The 17,956-nt window shown below is 40.2% G+C and overlaps 1 protein-coding gene across 1 annotated transcript in view; it reads right to left on the reverse strand.

Moving 5' to 3' along the window:
* PTDSS2 (phosphatidylserine synthase 2) overlaps nt 1–16,393 on the reverse strand; it is a 38,004-nt gene extending 21,611 nt beyond the window's left edge. Inside the window, exons 1-3 of the mRNA XM_079971445.1 lie at nt 15,950–16,393; nt 8,873–8,974; nt 1,925–2,007 (exon numbers count right to left, since the gene is read on the reverse strand). Of these exons, the coding sequence (XP_079827571.1) occupies nt 1,925–2,007; nt 8,873–8,974; nt 15,950–16,218 (454 nt within the window). The 5' untranslated portion in view covers nt 16,219–16,393. The remainder of the gene's footprint in view (nt 1–1,924; nt 2,008–8,872; nt 8,975–15,949) is intronic.
* Between the last annotated feature and the right edge of the window lie 1,563 nt (nt 16,394–17,956).

The following is a 17,956-nucleotide window of genomic DNA, read 5'->3' on the forward strand; positions in this document are numbered from 1 at the left end:
GGTGATGGATATCCCAAGCATGTAATACAAGAACTGAATTGATGTAACTCAGAAAATGCTTTCTTGAGGCATATGGAATGGACACATTCTGTGATGTTTCTTTCTGGGCATAAATTACAACGCTTTATCAACTTTGTTTTGGATAATTTTTTTGCAAATGTTCACACACTCTTAAATTATATTTCTGTGATGTGTTGAATAACAGACAGGCAACAAAAGTGGGTTTGAGAACCTAATGGTAGCTAAAATATCTATACTGAGAAGTTGGATGGACAAATATCTACCATCTATCTGTTAGTGGTTTGAATCTCACTGTCCTTTACATTTGAATGAACAACTTCTTAATTGTAAATTCTGTTTAGACACCTATTTGGACATTTGAATTACCTATGTTTATATCAGAATTATATCATATGTTTATATCAGAATTGTCAGAATATTCTTAATGTTAATATCAGCTGACAATCTTATTTTTGTTGTTATTTATATTTGGTTTGTTATTTTTTCTGTTATATTTTCAAATAAAAAAATGTCCTTTTTAAAAAAAATTTGATTGTATTTGTTAAGCTGCAATTATATAAATGTAATAAATTTTTAAAACAAGAAACAAGGATAATGTGCTATCTAAACAAATAGAGCCATACTGCTGCACTCTTGCATCACAGTAGCATACTTCAGCAAATTGTCTACAACAATATTTCTATTGTACTTCTGACTAATGAAATAAAATGTCAGACAAAAATATTAATGCTCTGAAGAACAGTGTTTGTGTGTAAAACTTCCCACAGAGGAAGCTGTCTTTGTGATGCAAAACATTTATCAAGTTACCATGTTTAGCAAAACTTCAAGTGAAGGATGGTGAATACAGTAAATACATTGGTGTTAAATACCTTAATTTTTTTTTTTTATCATTTTCAGTTTTACAAATCTGCAGAATGGTGTTTAGCCAAATACAAACCACACATTTTCCATCAACTTCCCTTTTCAATATAATTATTTATGCCACATCTTCAAGGATACTTGAAAGAATTTGTAACAACAATATAAATTAATAAAGTCACAAAAATATAAAAATGTAACAAGTCATCAGGATCTTTCCCACAGGGCATTCAATAGTAGACAACCCTATTGTGGGAAAGACAATAGTCCAGCTGGAGAAGGCTATTCTTTGCCTGCGTCTCTTTTTATCCTACAGTCTTTTCCACAGGGTGGCTGGTGGCAGATGGACTTGTGGAATTGGGGGCAAGCAGTAGATAGTGGAACAGGAGCACAAATTTAGTGCTCTCTTTGCCTGCCTCTCTTACTCAAGGTAAGTTATTTTTGGTAGAAGAGGCCGGGACACACACACACCTTTTCCAGGTATAATCTAAATCTGAAATAGATAACTGAAATGTGTCCTTTTCTTAAGCACTCACTAAGTGGAATGTTTGTTCCACAATGCTCTGCAGTTGCAGTTCTCCAGCCTACATACACATACACCATTGGCCTGATCTAGCAGGTTCTTCTTACATTTTTATAGCAAATACTTTATTTACTTAAATCTAATGCACCATTGAATCTAATGCGCAAGGTTCTAATTTTCAGAACCTTGAAACCAAAAAAAAGTATTTGCTGGTGAAAGTAAATGTGCCATCAAATCTAATGCACGCCTTAGTTTTCGCAATGTAATTTGGCCAAAAAAGGTGAGCATTAGATTCAATTAAGTACGGTAAAATACGTCATCTGTTAAGTGACTAATGAGCAGTCAGATGAGGACTTCTGAAAACTATGCTAGATTCTGATAATGAAATCACATTCTACCTAGGGGATACAGGCTATGAAACATAGGTTACTACTTTCAACATTTACATATAACCATTAGGAGCCATTTTACCAAGTGCATCATTATCAAGAGAAGTTATATGATATGAGCAATTTTGATTACCTGGATGAGGTCTTGAAAATGGCCCATCTTTTGCTTGAGTGACTCCAAAACACAAGAAAACTAAAATGCTGGCAACAATACCTCTGGAAAAAAAACACTTTCAATTTACATCTGTTCATGAATGGTTTTTGTTAAATATGTCTTTTGAATGTCCATAGAACATCTAAAATCAGAAAAACTATTTGAAGGCAGTCTAGTCTTGAAGACTGAAAGACCATGAAGTTCATACTCTGTGATAAATAGGTTGTTTTAGATACATTTTAGTAGTCAAAAGCATGCAACAGGGAAGAAAACTGATTTTGCCTGGCTCAATATTAACTCTTCTTACCTACTAAAAGCTGTTCGCAAATCCTTTTGAGAAAAACCAAAAGATACAACACTGATTCTCTTAAAATTGAAAGGCAGGTCGGTTCTTAAAAATCTTATTCAGATCAGTCAAGCAGTTGGCACAATTCAATTTCCACAGCTTCTGCTTTTGGTGTGGCCATATCAAGAAGGGAATGATTCAGAGTTTGAAATTCGCAGGGCACTAGGCGCATTTTGTACCTGGCTATTGGCCTCTTACAATCAAGTGAAGATTCCTGGGCACCTGGTGCCTGATGTCTCCACCATCAGAAGGTGCATGTCTGGGAATCTTTAGATCTTTCCAGTTTCTGCACACTAACAACACATCCTTTAGAATTCTACCCCCAATATTTTATCTGCACAATCAGAACAAATTTCAGGAACCAGAAAGTTGTATTGAAAAATACAACTTTTGAGCTGTCTGGCTCCAAAATGCCAACTAGACATTTAATTTTGGCAACTGTAACCCTGGTTTAAGGAGCCATTTGGTGCCTAGCTTATTTATCTGAGTTTCTAACACTGAAATTATTTCCCATGGACACTAATGAGGTCTTGCTGAGAATCAAGACCTTATGAGGTCATTGCTACTTGCTTTGGTAGCAGCTGAATTCCTTCCTAGCAGGGAGCCCCTGAGAAGTCTACCAGGCAGCTTCTTCCCTACCCAATGTGCCAAAGCTGATAAAGGCAGCAAGGGGATGGAAGTCCCAAGCTAACTGCGTGTCTGGGTATGGATCCACCAGTCTGTAGCTGAGTTATAATTAACTTGCCTGGTCATCTGCAACATGGGAAGTCCCCTTTATACAATCTGACATGCTTCCATTTGTCATTCATACCATAAACAGTTACTTGGCTCATAAATGTTATGGGGAAGCACAGGTAATGTTCAGCCTCCGTAATGTGTAGCTAAAAGGGGAGTGAGGCACAGTCATAGATCAACAGGTCTGGCTAATTACATACTAGTTTTCCATAGGCATATGTGATCTCCTTGGCACTTTAAAACTGTCTGGAAAAGGCTGTAACATATTCTATTTCTGCAAATGTGAATTAATCCTTAAAGAAAGTCAACCTAGTATTTAAGTATTTCCAGTACACAAGCCACAATTACAGAGTGATATTCAATGTTAGTAATACTCAGAGTAGATCAATTGGAATAAATGATACAAACTCAAGCCTATGATTTCAACAGGTCTACTTTGAGTCTAACTTAGTTGGCTATCACCTTATTTAGTGTGGCTGTAAGTTACCACAAAAGTTTTAATAACTAAAATAGATAGAAATATTTTCAAATCAATCAAGTTACTGAACCATAGTACTGAAACCTAGTTATAAGGATGAACTGTTTAAACTACTAAACTATTGGAAGCCACACCATGTCTTCAGATTCAGTCAGGTTTGTGACCTCTATAACAAAGTATACTGCCCTTCACCAATGCTAAAAAAACAACATCTGGGTCAAGTTATCATGAGTTAAGACAACATGGAACCAATTTATAGACCCTGTTTAAGTTTCACTTTATTTAATACATGAAGGCAATCTAGATTAAACATGTTGCTTTAATTCATGCATCTTGCTATAAATCATCACTGTTTTTATCTTACCATAATTTGAAATTATGTTGCTTCTTGAGTAAAAAGATAATTGCTAATCTGAAGTTTGAGGCACACATATCAGAGGGAGAATGTTCAGGCTATGTACAGTTTTAGAGTTTTATAACTCTGTAAAGGGAGTCCAATTCACATAGATTATTTATGAAACTCTACATCGTCATGGAAAATCTAAAGAACTAAATGAATGGTTTACGCCTTCATTTGGTTTTACGTTCCATAAAACCAAAGCAGCAAGATCAATTCAAATTGCAGGAACCTAAATTATCTGTGTGCAGACCAAAAAGCAAGTCAGCAGCCTTGAGTGGCAAACCACAATACTGCAACAAAATCTGCACTCAAATCTGGAACTATAGATATATACCCAGAGTATAATGCTAGCCAAGGTGACCAGGTTAACACGCAAGTTTAAGTGCAGCCTCCATTTGAACTCTTAATCCCTTATGAGTAATTAGGCATGCTTTCTTGTTAATTTATAGAGGAAAAAAGACCAAAACAGGGTAGAAATACATCTTCTAATTGCTGCCTGATAGTACTTTATCACATGTAATTACACTGATCACCACCTTACATCAACTACACAGTGCACTGGAACCTGCTCACATATTAAGAATATGCTCAGTAGTTTTATTATTTTAAATATTACTTCTATATCACCTTTCATGAAACACTCAATCAATTAAGAATATACAATGGGTGGAATTCAATATAGCACAAAGGAGAAGGTGCAAGCATTTTAGCTTGCCCAACAGAACTGATGAAACAATTTCTCTTCCCACTCCCGTTCTGGGGGTTCTCCCAACCCTCCAGAAAAGATTTGGGGGAGGTGCAAGAGAGAGCCCCATTCTTCTTGTGGGAATCTTCATGCTGGCATTCACTAACAGAACTGGTTAGCTGAATTCAGCCCATTAAAAATAATTAAGGCAATACAACAGCAGCTACAGAGCCAGTACAAATTACAGTAAGCTGGTATTAATGGGAAGTGAAGGCTGGGGAGAAAACTTTTATCAGGCACCAAAACAAAGCACCATTGGTGCCTACTTATCACACAAGGCAATGCTTGGTAACAATGAAACAAGGCTTGGTAACAATGAAAAAGACCACCACCCTAGTTACTGCAAGATGGATCTCAGCAGGTTGTAGGACAAACATAAGGGCCTCATTCAAATATTTTACTGACTGGGTAGTCTGTAAACATAACTTGGGCCCAAGTTGTTTAGGGCTTTGTAGGTCAGCACCGCAGAACTGGCAGCCAGTGCAATTATTTTATAAGTGGTGCCATATGTTACGCTATGCTTGAAGCAGTAGCTCAACCTAGTCAAAGCAGCATTAAGGGGGATGTTGCAGAGACATCTAAAATGTGATTAGGAAATAAACTGCATATCTGTATCCACCTACACTGACGAATCATTGGCTAAATACTGGTTATCACTTCTGCCCAGTCAATGACAACATTATGAGATGCCTCAGCTTTTTTTTATTCAGGTCATAGTATGAAGTTTGTGTCCCTGCACTCCCTTCCCTTCGTGATGAGAAGAGGTTTCTGAATGTGAAATCTAGGAAATATGTCATCTATTATTTTTAGATCTTTTACATCCATCAAATCATGTTGCTTTCTTTTATCTGCAGTCAATTGTTTTTGACTTAACGATAACCTCAGGTTATTTAACAATGTGAGAGCATAAGAAGAGTCTAAGAGTCTTTGGTTCAAACCAAAGACACATCCTGTTCTCATAGTGGCCAATGAGATGCCCAGGTGAAATCTACATGCGAGACCCGAGTATAAACAGCACTTTCCCCCATTTGCAATTACCACCAAGTGGCATTCATAGGCATACTGCTTCCAAGACTGGAGATAACACATAGACATCATTGCTAGCAGCCTTTGATAGTATTACCCTCCATGAAATCTAAGCTCTTCAATGAATCCCTAGGACAAAGCTCCTCATTAGATACCACTAAGAATAGGATGCCCTTCCAAAAGAGGATTGAAAGGTGTGCTACTCTAGACTTCAGAGTGTGGTCAGAACGATATACTGAGAGGCCTTAAGATTTGAAACTCTTCCATTTACAGCATTATCAATGCACCTCCAACCTAAACCTGTGAGTCCCTCAACAGCTCTACTCACATCTGGAATGAAGAACTGTAGCTCTGTTGAAGAGCATATGGTTTGCATACATACATTCCCAGCTTCCGTTTCTGGCATTTTAAGTTACAGGATGGAAAAAAACCCTTGTCTCTCCAGCATTTAGATTTATTAGGCTGAGCTGGCTATTAGTCCAACTTTGTGTAAGGATTGGTATCTGCTAGTTTACTTATGGGTCTCACCAGTGCTTTTGTTTAGGGGTACTCTCATTTTCCTACTCATATTGAAATACTGCCCCTCAATGAGGCCAAACTTAGATTCACAAAATGTTTAAGGGTATGCGTACCCCTGCGTACTCCCAGGAAAAAAAGCACTGCGTCTCATTCAGTTTTAGGTATGCATGGCATAACTATCATTTATTATAGAAATGGAAACTAGGATCAACTGGAATAATTCATTAATATCACCAGCACGGTGGCTTTACAAAGTGCAAGATGACGAAGTACAAAATACAGTATAAAAATCTGAGGTCATCTTTAAATAAATTCACCAAGTTAACCAAGAACAATTGTATTCCAAGTTCTAGAATACACAGATGACACATTTCCAAAATTTTCCACATACACCACTCACTCCAATTTTCCACACCAATTTTCCACTTACAAATATTACTGAAGGCATGTCAGAATAGCATGGCATTCTTTCAAGAGCACTGATGTTTGATAGAAAGAACAACAAAAGCCTACAATAAAAATTGCTGCTATGATAAAGGCAACTGAAAAACAACTCCAACAGGGTAGTTAAAGACCAGCCTCTCTTTTATAAGCATATATAGCCAAGTTCACACACACAATAAAGTAAAACCTTGGTTGTCGAATGTAATCTGTTCCAGAAGACCATTCGACTTCCAAAACGTTTGACAACGAAGGTGCAGTTTCCGATTGGTTGCAAGAGCTTCTTGCACTCAAGCGGAAGCCGCGTTGGACATTCGGGTTCCGGAAAATGTTCAAAAACTGGTTTTCTACATTCGGGAGCCAAAACGTATAGTAATGGAGGCATTCAGGAACCAAGGTTTGACTGTATTTTGCAGTTATATTTCTGCAACTTAAATGGTATATGGGAAAACCTATTATAATGTGCATCTATCAGCTATGCAACATCAGTTGATACAGTGGTGCCCCGCAAGACGAATGCCTCGCAAGATGAAAAACCCGCTAGACGAAAGGGTTTTCCATTTTTCGAGGCGCTTCGCAAGATAAATTTCCCTATGGGCTTGCTTCGCAAGACGAAAACGTCTTGTGAGTTTTTTCCCTTTTTTCCCCTTTTTCTAAGCCGCTAATAGCTGCTAAGCCGCTAATAGCACTAATTCGCTAAGAGGGATGCTTCGCAAGACAAAAAAACCGCTAGACGAAGAGACTCGCAGAACGGATTATTTTCGTCTTGCGAGGCACCACTGTACTACACTTGTCATACACGCAAGAACCTGCAGCCAATGTTCTATAGGTATACAGCCTGACTTAATGCAAGTTCTGAACTAAAAAAACCCACCATTTTGAAATATCTTCTGGCCCTAGGTAACATTTACCTAAGAGAGCCAGTCTGTTTACATACATCATGGGGTGACAAATAAGAGAAGACATGACCTTTGCTGCTTCTTTTGTGGTGCACCTCTAATTAACAAGAGTTTTCTGTTTCATTCAAACTGAGACATTACAGTAACTATGACACAAACGAAGGTATTAAACCACAACAGTTTAAAGCTGGTTTAATATCCTGCACCGCTCTGAAGCTGATGACCATAATTTCCTGTTTTGTCCAGACTGTACTGCGATTTCCACTGGAGTTTCATATGCATTCTTCTCTGAGTCTTTGTTTCACCATTATACAATTCACACTGGCCATACTGCATTAACTTGACTATAGCCCTATAATCTTACTGTAACACAGGTGAGCCTTTGTGCTGAAAGTGGGTGGGAGAAAGTAGTATTTGGCATTGCAGGGAGGGAAATGAGAGGTGGCAGCAACATAGCTGGCCACTAGCCTTGTCACCTATTATTTCTATTCTACCACAACACCGTAATTTCCAACTACTCCACAAGTAGCACGCACATGTTTCAATATATTCAGACACGTTCAGTAGCTTTATATATACAAAAATTCAGTAAGTGGTTCTAATATGAACCAGTTATATGAAAACTGTAACACAGGAACTATAGTTCCCACAATATTTTTTTAAAAAATTGTGGTAGAATTAAACTTCATACTCCTTCCATCGTTCTATCTGCACAAGCACTGCAGCCTGCTAGATGGAACAACCCCTCCCTTCCTCCCCCTGCACACTGTTCTGGGGAGCCTCCTGACACACACCTGCACAGAGGCAGAAAGCCCCAATATGTAAGAAGAAGTCTGCACAGGGCTTCTGCAGATTATGTGAATCCTGGCTAGGTGAATCCTGCCCAGTATTATTTAACAAATTTTACGTATTACTCTACAGAAAACATCAATCTGTTTTATTTTCAGCAGATAGGAATATTTTAATAATGCTTCTCTATGGGAGAAGCCTTTTGGTTTATCCTTTTTATTTACTTTACTTTGGGGCAGTCTTTTAAGTCTCATGATAGAAGTTGAGGAATTCAGTCAATAAACAAAAGGCTTTTTTCCTTATACAACTACAAAAGTTAAAACTTTGATATAACTGTGGAATCTCCTCATACAGAAAACATATTTACATATTTGGGGATGTTATTTTTACAAATGACAGGGGAGTCATTGCTATGCGTACAATGGACTGATAAATTTATCAAAATCCAAAATAAATTAAAAGTAAATATAATAAAAATGGGTACTCTAGCTAGTTAATAAAAAACTGACAATAAAAGCTGACTGCAACACTTATGTGACAGCTAGTTACCTCTTTGTGTTGTAGGCTGTATCCTGTGGGGTTTCTTCAAGCAGTGTCACATATCCCAGGGTGCAGGTCAGGATGAACAGGACTGTTAAGGTGTGTGCTTGCCTATTGTACAGAGGGGTGGGGGGGGGAGAGAGAGAGAGAAAGTCAACAACAAATAATATTTTTCAGGACTATTTACTGTTGCTCAGTATCTTCAGCAGATTAAAATGTATTTATTTTATTTCATTTATTATAGATTTACCCTTACTCCAATATAAAGTTCAGGGCAGCTAAATTTACTTATTTATAGACCACCTTTTCAAAAACAGTTCACTTAAAAATACACTAAATATAAAAATAAAAGTTGAACAAGATAATTGATTCAGAGAAAAACAAACAAACCCTATACTAACAGTTTCCTCAAACAACCCAAAGCGTTGCAGACTCTTTGGAAGGCCATAAAGAAAGTTCTAGTCCTAACTTCCACAGACAGATCGTCCACAGCCTGCAAGTGTAATAAACCAAGCAGCACAGATGGTAACATCAAGCCTTGAGGAACACTTTCTATCAATTTCTAAGGGGTGAATTAGTTTCCAAATGGCAAAATTCTGAGCACAGTCAGACAGACACTGCTGCAGCAACAGCCCATACACCCGAACATGGTGATCAAACTGACCTAAAAGAATGGCAAAGGTTGCAGTAAAAGTTACTCTGACAGCATTAGTACAAAAGCTGTCAATCTTTAGCTAAGCAGGGGATCATAACACTGCACTGGAAGCTTTCCCGTAAATAAAACTTAGCTTCTGAAAATACAGTTGCCTTCTCACAACTATATTGAAGCTTAGTATATAAATAATATGAGCACTGTAACCAACAGAACTACACTATGCATAATCAGTGTGCAGGAACTCAATTTTTCAACTCAGAAGACTGGAAGTTGAGGCACAATTTTAAGGAATTTCGGTTACACAACACATGAAAGATTATCAGAAAGGTTTGTTTCTCCACACTAACCAACACAAACATGTCTGCAACTTTTCCATGTACCAGCTTTCAGTAAACTGAAAACTCCTATTTATAAAGATCCACATTCTCAGTTTCAAATATAAAAGACTTTGTGTATTATTCTAAGAGAATAAGCATGCAGTGTTACACAATTCACATGATGGGACTTCCCTTTCTTCTCCTGCTCACTATATCCCTCTGCATGCTCCCCAATCTGTTCTAGAGGATCCTCAAACTCTTCAGAGCAGATTGGAAGGCATACAGGCGTTATAGAGTGTATGGGGAATTCATTCCACAAAGAGTGATGGATGATCATCACTCAATAGTTTTCTTCATCTCTCATGGACCACTTCACAAAACAGAGGGTCCAATATTCAAGCATCATTTAACAAAGGAACAGAAAAGGCAAACAATTTATCATCAATAGCAATAGTATATACTTCGTTGAGATGGCAGCAATAAGGAATGGAAGAGGACATCCATGACCTAGCTTCTATGCAGAGATTACCTCCAGTTCAGTAAGCTATGGTTTAATTTTCTACAACTAGATTAGTTTTCTTTTGTGGATCCTACATAAGGAAATGTGGTCTCCAAGTTATGTTCCATTCCATTTTCTGCAAGTCACAGAATGACAGCTGCTTGATAAATTCTTTAAGTTTGAAACAAAGGACAGGCAGAATCACCCTCAATGACTTATTTTCAGCATTGGGGCATTCTTCTCCCAGAAATCAATGAAGACCCAGCAACTTTGGGATGAAAACAAATAAAAGGTAAATCGTGTGCTCTTTTGGCAGCATTCATGTGCTCTTTTGGCAGCATTTATCTTTAAAAACCTCTAATCCATTCCAATCATCTATATTAGAGTACAGCATAAAATTAAACTCAATGAGAGGGCAGATTTTAGTAAACACACAAGAATCAATTTAAAGGAATCAACAACAGGACAGCCACCTATGTCTAGATAAACAAAGACAGTCATTTCCCAGCACTTTCCAGAAGTCTTTATGAAAAACAAAGTCATTTGACAATGGTTCATTATTCTGTAAAAACAGCAAAGCTGAAAGAACTTGAGGGTTGCTCCACAGGTTCTGGCGCAACTCTCAACAGTGCACAGATAACCTCCCAACTTCTCCTTCATGTACTTCTGAAGTAGCTCACTTGGGGCCAAACTAGAAGTTATGTCAGAAGAAGTCAATTACAATAATGCAAAGCCCCTACAAAATGGGGTGGCAGCACTGATGAGCTGACAGCACAGGCAGGAGAATCATTCCCTGCTATGGTCTCTCTCCAAGCCTGCTTTAAGGGGGGAGGGGAAAGAACTTTCCATCAGTGGTGCTCCATGACTGAAGCAAGCCTCACTAAGAGAAATAACTTAAAAGACTTTATTTTAGGCGGTTGGCACAGAAGGTTATTTACCTCCCTCCCCCCTTCATGATCTCCCAATTTCACTACAGATTTCAGTACAATCCAGCCTAAATTGTGTTGCTGCCACATCTACTTTGCCCCTCAGTTGAGATGTTAAATGCTGAATGTTTCCACACAGACTATATTAAGGACCATATTAAATATTTATCTTAAGCAGAAGGACAGTTACAAACCTGACATAAAAAACAGCAAACATTTCAATCTCCCATGAACATACTGCTAGACTGTAAGTCTCAGTTCTTCAGTAAAAGAATTTCAGAGGAAAAATTCTAGCATGAACATGCTGAACTACAATGAATCAGTAAGTGATTTTAAGATTCAATTGAGACCAAATATTTTTTCTTCCCCTATAGGTTTGCCATGTTATGAAGTTTGTGCTACAGCTGTGAATGGTCACAGTGCTTCTTTGTATACATTTCAACTTTGTATAGAAATGTCACACTGTTTACAAATGCACATGCACTCTCTATGCATGGATTGCACAGTTGCACTGCATCTACTGGCTACACTCTGCTTCCACCCACAATGCCTACACATTAAGAAAAATGTCAGGAAGAAAAACCATGCATGTGCCACTTTACATAAATATGGCTGCCCTTTCCAAGCATTTCACAGGATGCATTACTTTAGGGATTGAAGCCTAAGTGTACAGCATTCATATGGTGGCCAAATGTGTGTGCGAACAGTCCTCATACACCTCTTACACCAGCAGTGGAGAAGCTTTGACCTATGGGGCCCAATTAGGCCTTCCAGGCCTTTCCACTTAGCCCATGAGACCATTTTGACAGAGCCATGCTCACCTGTCCTACACCTGACATCATATATGATATCGGCTGTGGGGCAGGCAAAGGGGGAATTGCAGGCATCCCCCATACAGTTCTCTCTAAGCACCACTCATCAGCTGATTGATTACCAGTGCTTGCAGGAAGTCAACCAACTGATGTCACAATGACATTGGGCAGCCTAATTTTGCCCAGTGCAGTATGTGATTTTTGAAGTTCTGACAATAAGCTAATTGTTGGGGCTTTAAAGTGCAATACAAGGCTCTCTGGAAGTACTAACAATCAGCAGGCTATCAATGATTGCAGCTCTTTGAAACTCTAACAACTGGACAATGGTCAGGACCTTTGTACCACACACAAAGCCATGTACCACACAGGGTGAAAAACATCACCATCATCACAGGGATGTCAAGTGATTGATAGGTGGGTGGTCCCTATCAAACCTAGCTTGCAGAGGTCAGACTCTATGATCCAGACCACTGACCAGATCCAACCCCCTTTTCCTCTTTTACATTTAATGAGCATTCAGCCTCATTTACATGTTTGCTTTTAAACTGAGGGTAACACTTCATGTATCTGATGAAACTGACTCTTGTCCATAAAAGCATACACCATACTAAATCTGTTTATCTTTAAACTGCCAATAGATTCTCTTCTTTTTGCTGTAACAAACTCTCAGAGCATGAAAAATTACTTAGGACTACAATTGTAATACTACTGGCTGGGAGTAACTCCTAAAGAAATGCAATGGGGTTTTTAAACTGTTTATTTGTCTTTTTCAGATACTATACAGAACATTGAATGACTGAATGGGGTTTATTTTTGAGTGGACATGTATAGTAGCGATGGGGAACAATTTTCTGGCCAAGGGCTGCATTTCCTTTCGGGCAACCTTTTGTGGGCCACAGGGCAGCGCTATGTGTCAGAGACAAAAGTGGGAACAGCATGAAATGTAAAAATTTACCTTTATACAATAGATTAGTTTCTACACATATTTCTCTAGTCTCCATTCAGACAAACAAAAGGTAAAATATTACTTCAAAAACACATCTCAGTCAGACAAAAACACTCAAGAACACTACAAAGCCAGCAAGGGGCATGCCTGGAAGAGTTCCAAGAGCAACAGAACTGTGTTTAGCCTTTTAGACTGAGGTTCTCCACCCCTGATGCACTATTGTCCTTCCAAAAATATCAGAAAGTATGGGTACATGCTGCACTTTGTGGCAGCATGTATGTTAATCCACCTTAAATTATGATCAATGAAAAATTACATTCCTCAGTTATTCACTATTAGAATGAACTAAACTGAATCTCTAAAAGAATGTGTTTGGTGATCAAGGTAACATAAAATACTATGAAAGATTAACATTCTGTCAGTTCTTAGATTCCTTTTTCAAAAGTTTGAGCATATTCAAGTGTAAGAGTATTTAAGAACTCATTAAATACTACACTTCTCTTCATAGCTTAAACGGACACATATAATCAAAATAGCAGTTAAACAAACAATGGTCAAATCATTGAAGACGATATAAAAGATCTGACTATACTATAGAACACTTATCACCCAGAATAATGAAACATCATCAACAGTATTGGAAAAATAGTTCAGCAATAAAATGTACAATCTTTAAACTAGTATTAAAGAAGCAATCAAGTTACAATTTTACCCATTCTCCATTGAAAGGGCAGGACTGTGCCAGTATGTCTGCAAGATCCAGTTATTTGGTCACTAATTCAGCCAATACACAGCAACTTCCCAGAATGTTCTCTGTGGTCCTTCCTGAACTCTGATAAAAGATTGTGCTTCCTAAACCTGAGATATTGCAGGCTCTAAGTCAGTCCCTACAATGTTGCCGGAATGAAATAAGCACTACAGCCTCACTAGGTATACTCTATGTTTGCAGAACTCTCACTGAATATCAGCAGATCTTTCAAGATCAACATACTCCAAATTTTATTACTGCCAAGATCAGAGGAGTCAGACTCAGGGGCAACCTCAAGCCAAACCAGGTCGGAGTCACTTCAAATCAGGCCCTTCTATCTTTACTAAGCCTCTTGCAGAACCAGAAAAACTATGCCCTGTTGTCTTTGAAGAAGATAAATTGATGTCTAAAGCTAATCATTGTATTCCCTTTTCCATAATTGATGTATGTGGCACAAGAAGAAGAAAGGGTTTTGAAGCTGGAAACCATGTTACTTAACATACTGTGGAGGATAAAACGCTTGAGAATTTTTTAAAAAGTTTGCAGGAAATTTTGTCTCTCCCAGTGAAACTAAGGACACTGAGTTGATGCTTAATTAAATTACCAGATTTCCAACTAACATCATGCTGTTTGCTAGAAAATAATTTGCCCTCTCAAGAATTGCACGAAAAGAAAAAGTTACACCCATTGTGGAGGAAGAAAAGAACCATCATTCTGGGTATTACATTACAAGCCTAACAACTGTAATGGAAAGAGAACAGTGGCACCTCAAAGATATAAAGCAAGTGGAATAAATAAAGACACAAAGTGGAAAAATATACAAGAATTAGTGATGCCACAATTACGATATCTTTGTGGGTAGGTATTGCACTATATCTTTTGTTCTTGTGTAGGCTTTTCATGGCAAAAGAATTTTTATTATTTTTTGCTTTGAAGATGGTTTTGATACAGTCTTTTTTCATACTGTGTCAACAATAATAAAGTATGGCTTTGCTTTTAGGTGTGCATCAGGACAAGTAAAGTTTTAACCAGTTCTGTTTGAGAATATAATAAACTAAACAAGGTAGTCATGATAAGTCTAAAGGAGAAAAATAACATCACACAAGTGCACACCTACTTCATCAGATATGGATGTGTTGAGGTCTGTCAATCCTTTTTTTTTACTATAGATGAAAAATTACTTACTAGTATGTAAATATTAGTAAATATTCTGCCTCCATCTCTTCACGAGACTGCTCAACTACAAAAGTCACACTATCTTTCACTACTTGTGTCTACAAAACCTTATGTTTTTGTAGTACAAATGCTGGAATAGTAGAATGATATCTGGAAAACTATCACAAACCAATAAGCAAGAGCACTTAGAGAAGTGCTCTTCTCTACAAACCGCCCAGGCAAGTATTCTCTTGAGATAAGGAGATGAAAGTGTGGTTTTGCCTTTCAACTACCACAAGTAGGCTGTTGCCTAGGAAAGTTATCCCACAAGTGTGCAATTGAAGGAAGATCAAATGAATTTACTCAGAAATTAAGCCTAACTGAATTAAACAGGATATATTTCCAAGTATGCATGGGAAAGCAGTCTGAGTTTCCTCTTGGTGCTGTAAATTACAGATTTTTCTCAGAGATTTTGCTATATCAAATACTCATCAAGCTAGGAGAGGTGGAAAAAACCAGCAGTAAATATAAAGCGTATTTACTCAGCAGGAAGTCGTACAGAGCTACGTGATATTTACTCAACAACTTCGTTTAGGGATGTAACACTAATCACTTCCCCGACTGACCGCAAAAGCTGAGGAGAGAAACCAAAGGAGGGCCAATTCCTAAGTGAAGGAACAGTAGAAGTGACTTGAGAAAAGAAGCAGGCTCAGCAGGGCTCCTGGGAAGGAGACACCCAGAAAGAGAAGTCCAGCCTGATTCCAATGAGATGCACACCCTTCTTTATATCCTCGGTTCCAGCGTCCTCAAGTTCACCGCGCTCCCTCCCTGCTCCTTGTTGGTCCCTAGCCTTTTAAACCGACAGCCTGCCTACCTGCATCTTTAGTTGTGCATATACAAGTCTATTTACTGTGGGCAACCCGTGTCCGTGGACTGCGCCGTTTCCCTCCGCGTGTCAGGGGGAAAGGGCCTCGGGGAAGAGAGGCGACGAGGGGGGGGGGGAAGGACACGGGCTCCAGCCCCCTTACCAGAAGAACGTGTTGGTCCCGTCATCGTACACCTCGGACTCCGTGCTGCGCCGGCTCCCGTGCGTCGTGGTGGAAGCAGTGGTGGTCGTGGGGGCGGCGGCGGCGGCGGCTCCCGGCGTCGCGCCCCTACAGCGTCCCGGCGAAACCTCTGCCACGGGGGGAGAAGCCCCGTTGGGCTCCGACGGCGGCGGCGGCGGCGGCAGCTCCTCTTCCTCCAGGGCTGCCTTTCCGGAGCCCCCTCCGTGACCTCTCCGCTCGCTGCGCCTCATGACGGGGACGGCTGGCTGCAGGAAGGCGGCGGGGAGAGAGCGGCGACTCAAGCGACGCCCCACACGCACCAGGCGGGCCCCTCCGCGCGCCCCATCTGAGAGGAAGAGGCGAGCCCAAAGAGCAACAGCGCGCTCCGCCGCTCACAGGCGGCGCTTCAGCACCGCTTGCTCGTGACACCACGTAGGCCGGGGTCGAGGGGCGGGGCCGCGCTCGCGGAAGGCGTGATTCGCTGCCGAGGCGGCGCGCGTGCGCAGTCGGGGGCGGCGGCATGAACTCCACAAGCCAGGAGAGGGCGGGGGGAGACAAAGTGGGGCGTGGTTTTTTGTGCGTGTGTTTTGCTCGTGGGCGAAGAGCGGTCTGTTAGGCTCTTCTAGTCCCACCCCTACAGCTTTTAGATAAGCGTGCATGCGCAGCTTCAAAGTTGCAGCCGTGGGCTTGCATGCTTTGAAGCAAGTTCCACAGCTGACCGTGAGAGCTACAAAGAGAGAGAGAGAGAGCCCCGTGGTATTCCTAAAGGCGAAGACGTTTTATTATGGCGGGCTAGAATCTTTAAATCCAGTTCTGTGGATTTTGCTGCGAAGGACTCCCCGCTGGTAAATGGGAGTTTTGTCCCTGGAAAATAAACTGATCCTAAAACTTGTTGGTACGGAAGGAAGTCCCACGTAGTTCAAAATGGAGTTTATATTCCGAAATTGTGCTTCCAATTTCGTTGCTCAAGAGGGGCGTGGAGTGGAGGCATGGCAGAGGAAAATCTCATGGTACCATAAAAAGGTAAAGGTAAAGGTACCCCTGCCCGTACGGGCCAGTCTTGACAGACTCTGGGGTTGTGCGCCCATCTCACTTAAGAGGCCAGGGGGCAGCGCTGTCCAGAGACACTTCTGGGTCACGTGGCCAGCGTGACATCGCTGCTCTGGCCAGAGCCAGAGCCGCACACGGAAACGCCGTTTACCTTCCCGCTGGTAAGCGGTCCCTATTTATCTACTTGCACCCGGAGGTGCTTTCGAACTGCTAGGTTGGCAGGCGCTGGGACCGAGCAGCGGGAGCGCACCCCACCGCAGGGATTCGAACCGCCGACCTTTCGATCGGCAAGTCCTAGGCGCTGAGGCTTTAACCCACAGCGCCACCTGCGTCCTCATGTTACCATAACAACAGCTTATTAAGCAAAGTAGAGAAGGGTCCTCTGGACCTAGGTGGTGGGAGCATAGGGCCACTTTTGAGATCAGGATTCTTGTGTTTGACAAGCAGGCACTTGGAGATTTTATTTTTCCAAGCATCAAGGTACTTTAATAAACTAAAAGTGATGGGAGAAAGCCTTGACCTTTTCACTTTCTGTCTGTTACGCAGTTAATAAAGGCACAGTATGAACTTTGTCAGAAATACGGTTACAACCCTATACATGCCTACCTAGGAGTAAGTTTCATCAAACTCAGTGCGCCTTATTTCTAAGTTGGCTGCATAAGACTGTGCTATACATGACATAACCATGATGGGAGACAAATGGTGGTGAAATCTGTGGTCCAGGATGGAGGTCGGCAGGTCAGCTTTTCACACTTTAACAGATGTCTATTATGTGTACCCTAAATGCTTGTTTACAAAGCTATTGTACTACTAACCTTACTGTAAGCTTGTGAAACATGGACCACTTTTAAATGCCATCTCCAGCACGAAAAATTCCATCAATGGTGTCTCCAATTTTTTTTACGCATCACTTGAGAAGACAGGCGAACTAATACCAGT

Source organism: Podarcis cretensis, assembly GCF_951804945.1.
Source record: "Podarcis cretensis genome assembly, chromosome: 1".
NCBI classification, from domain to species: Eukaryota; Metazoa; Chordata; class Lepidosauria; order Squamata; family Lacertidae; genus Podarcis; species Podarcis cretensis.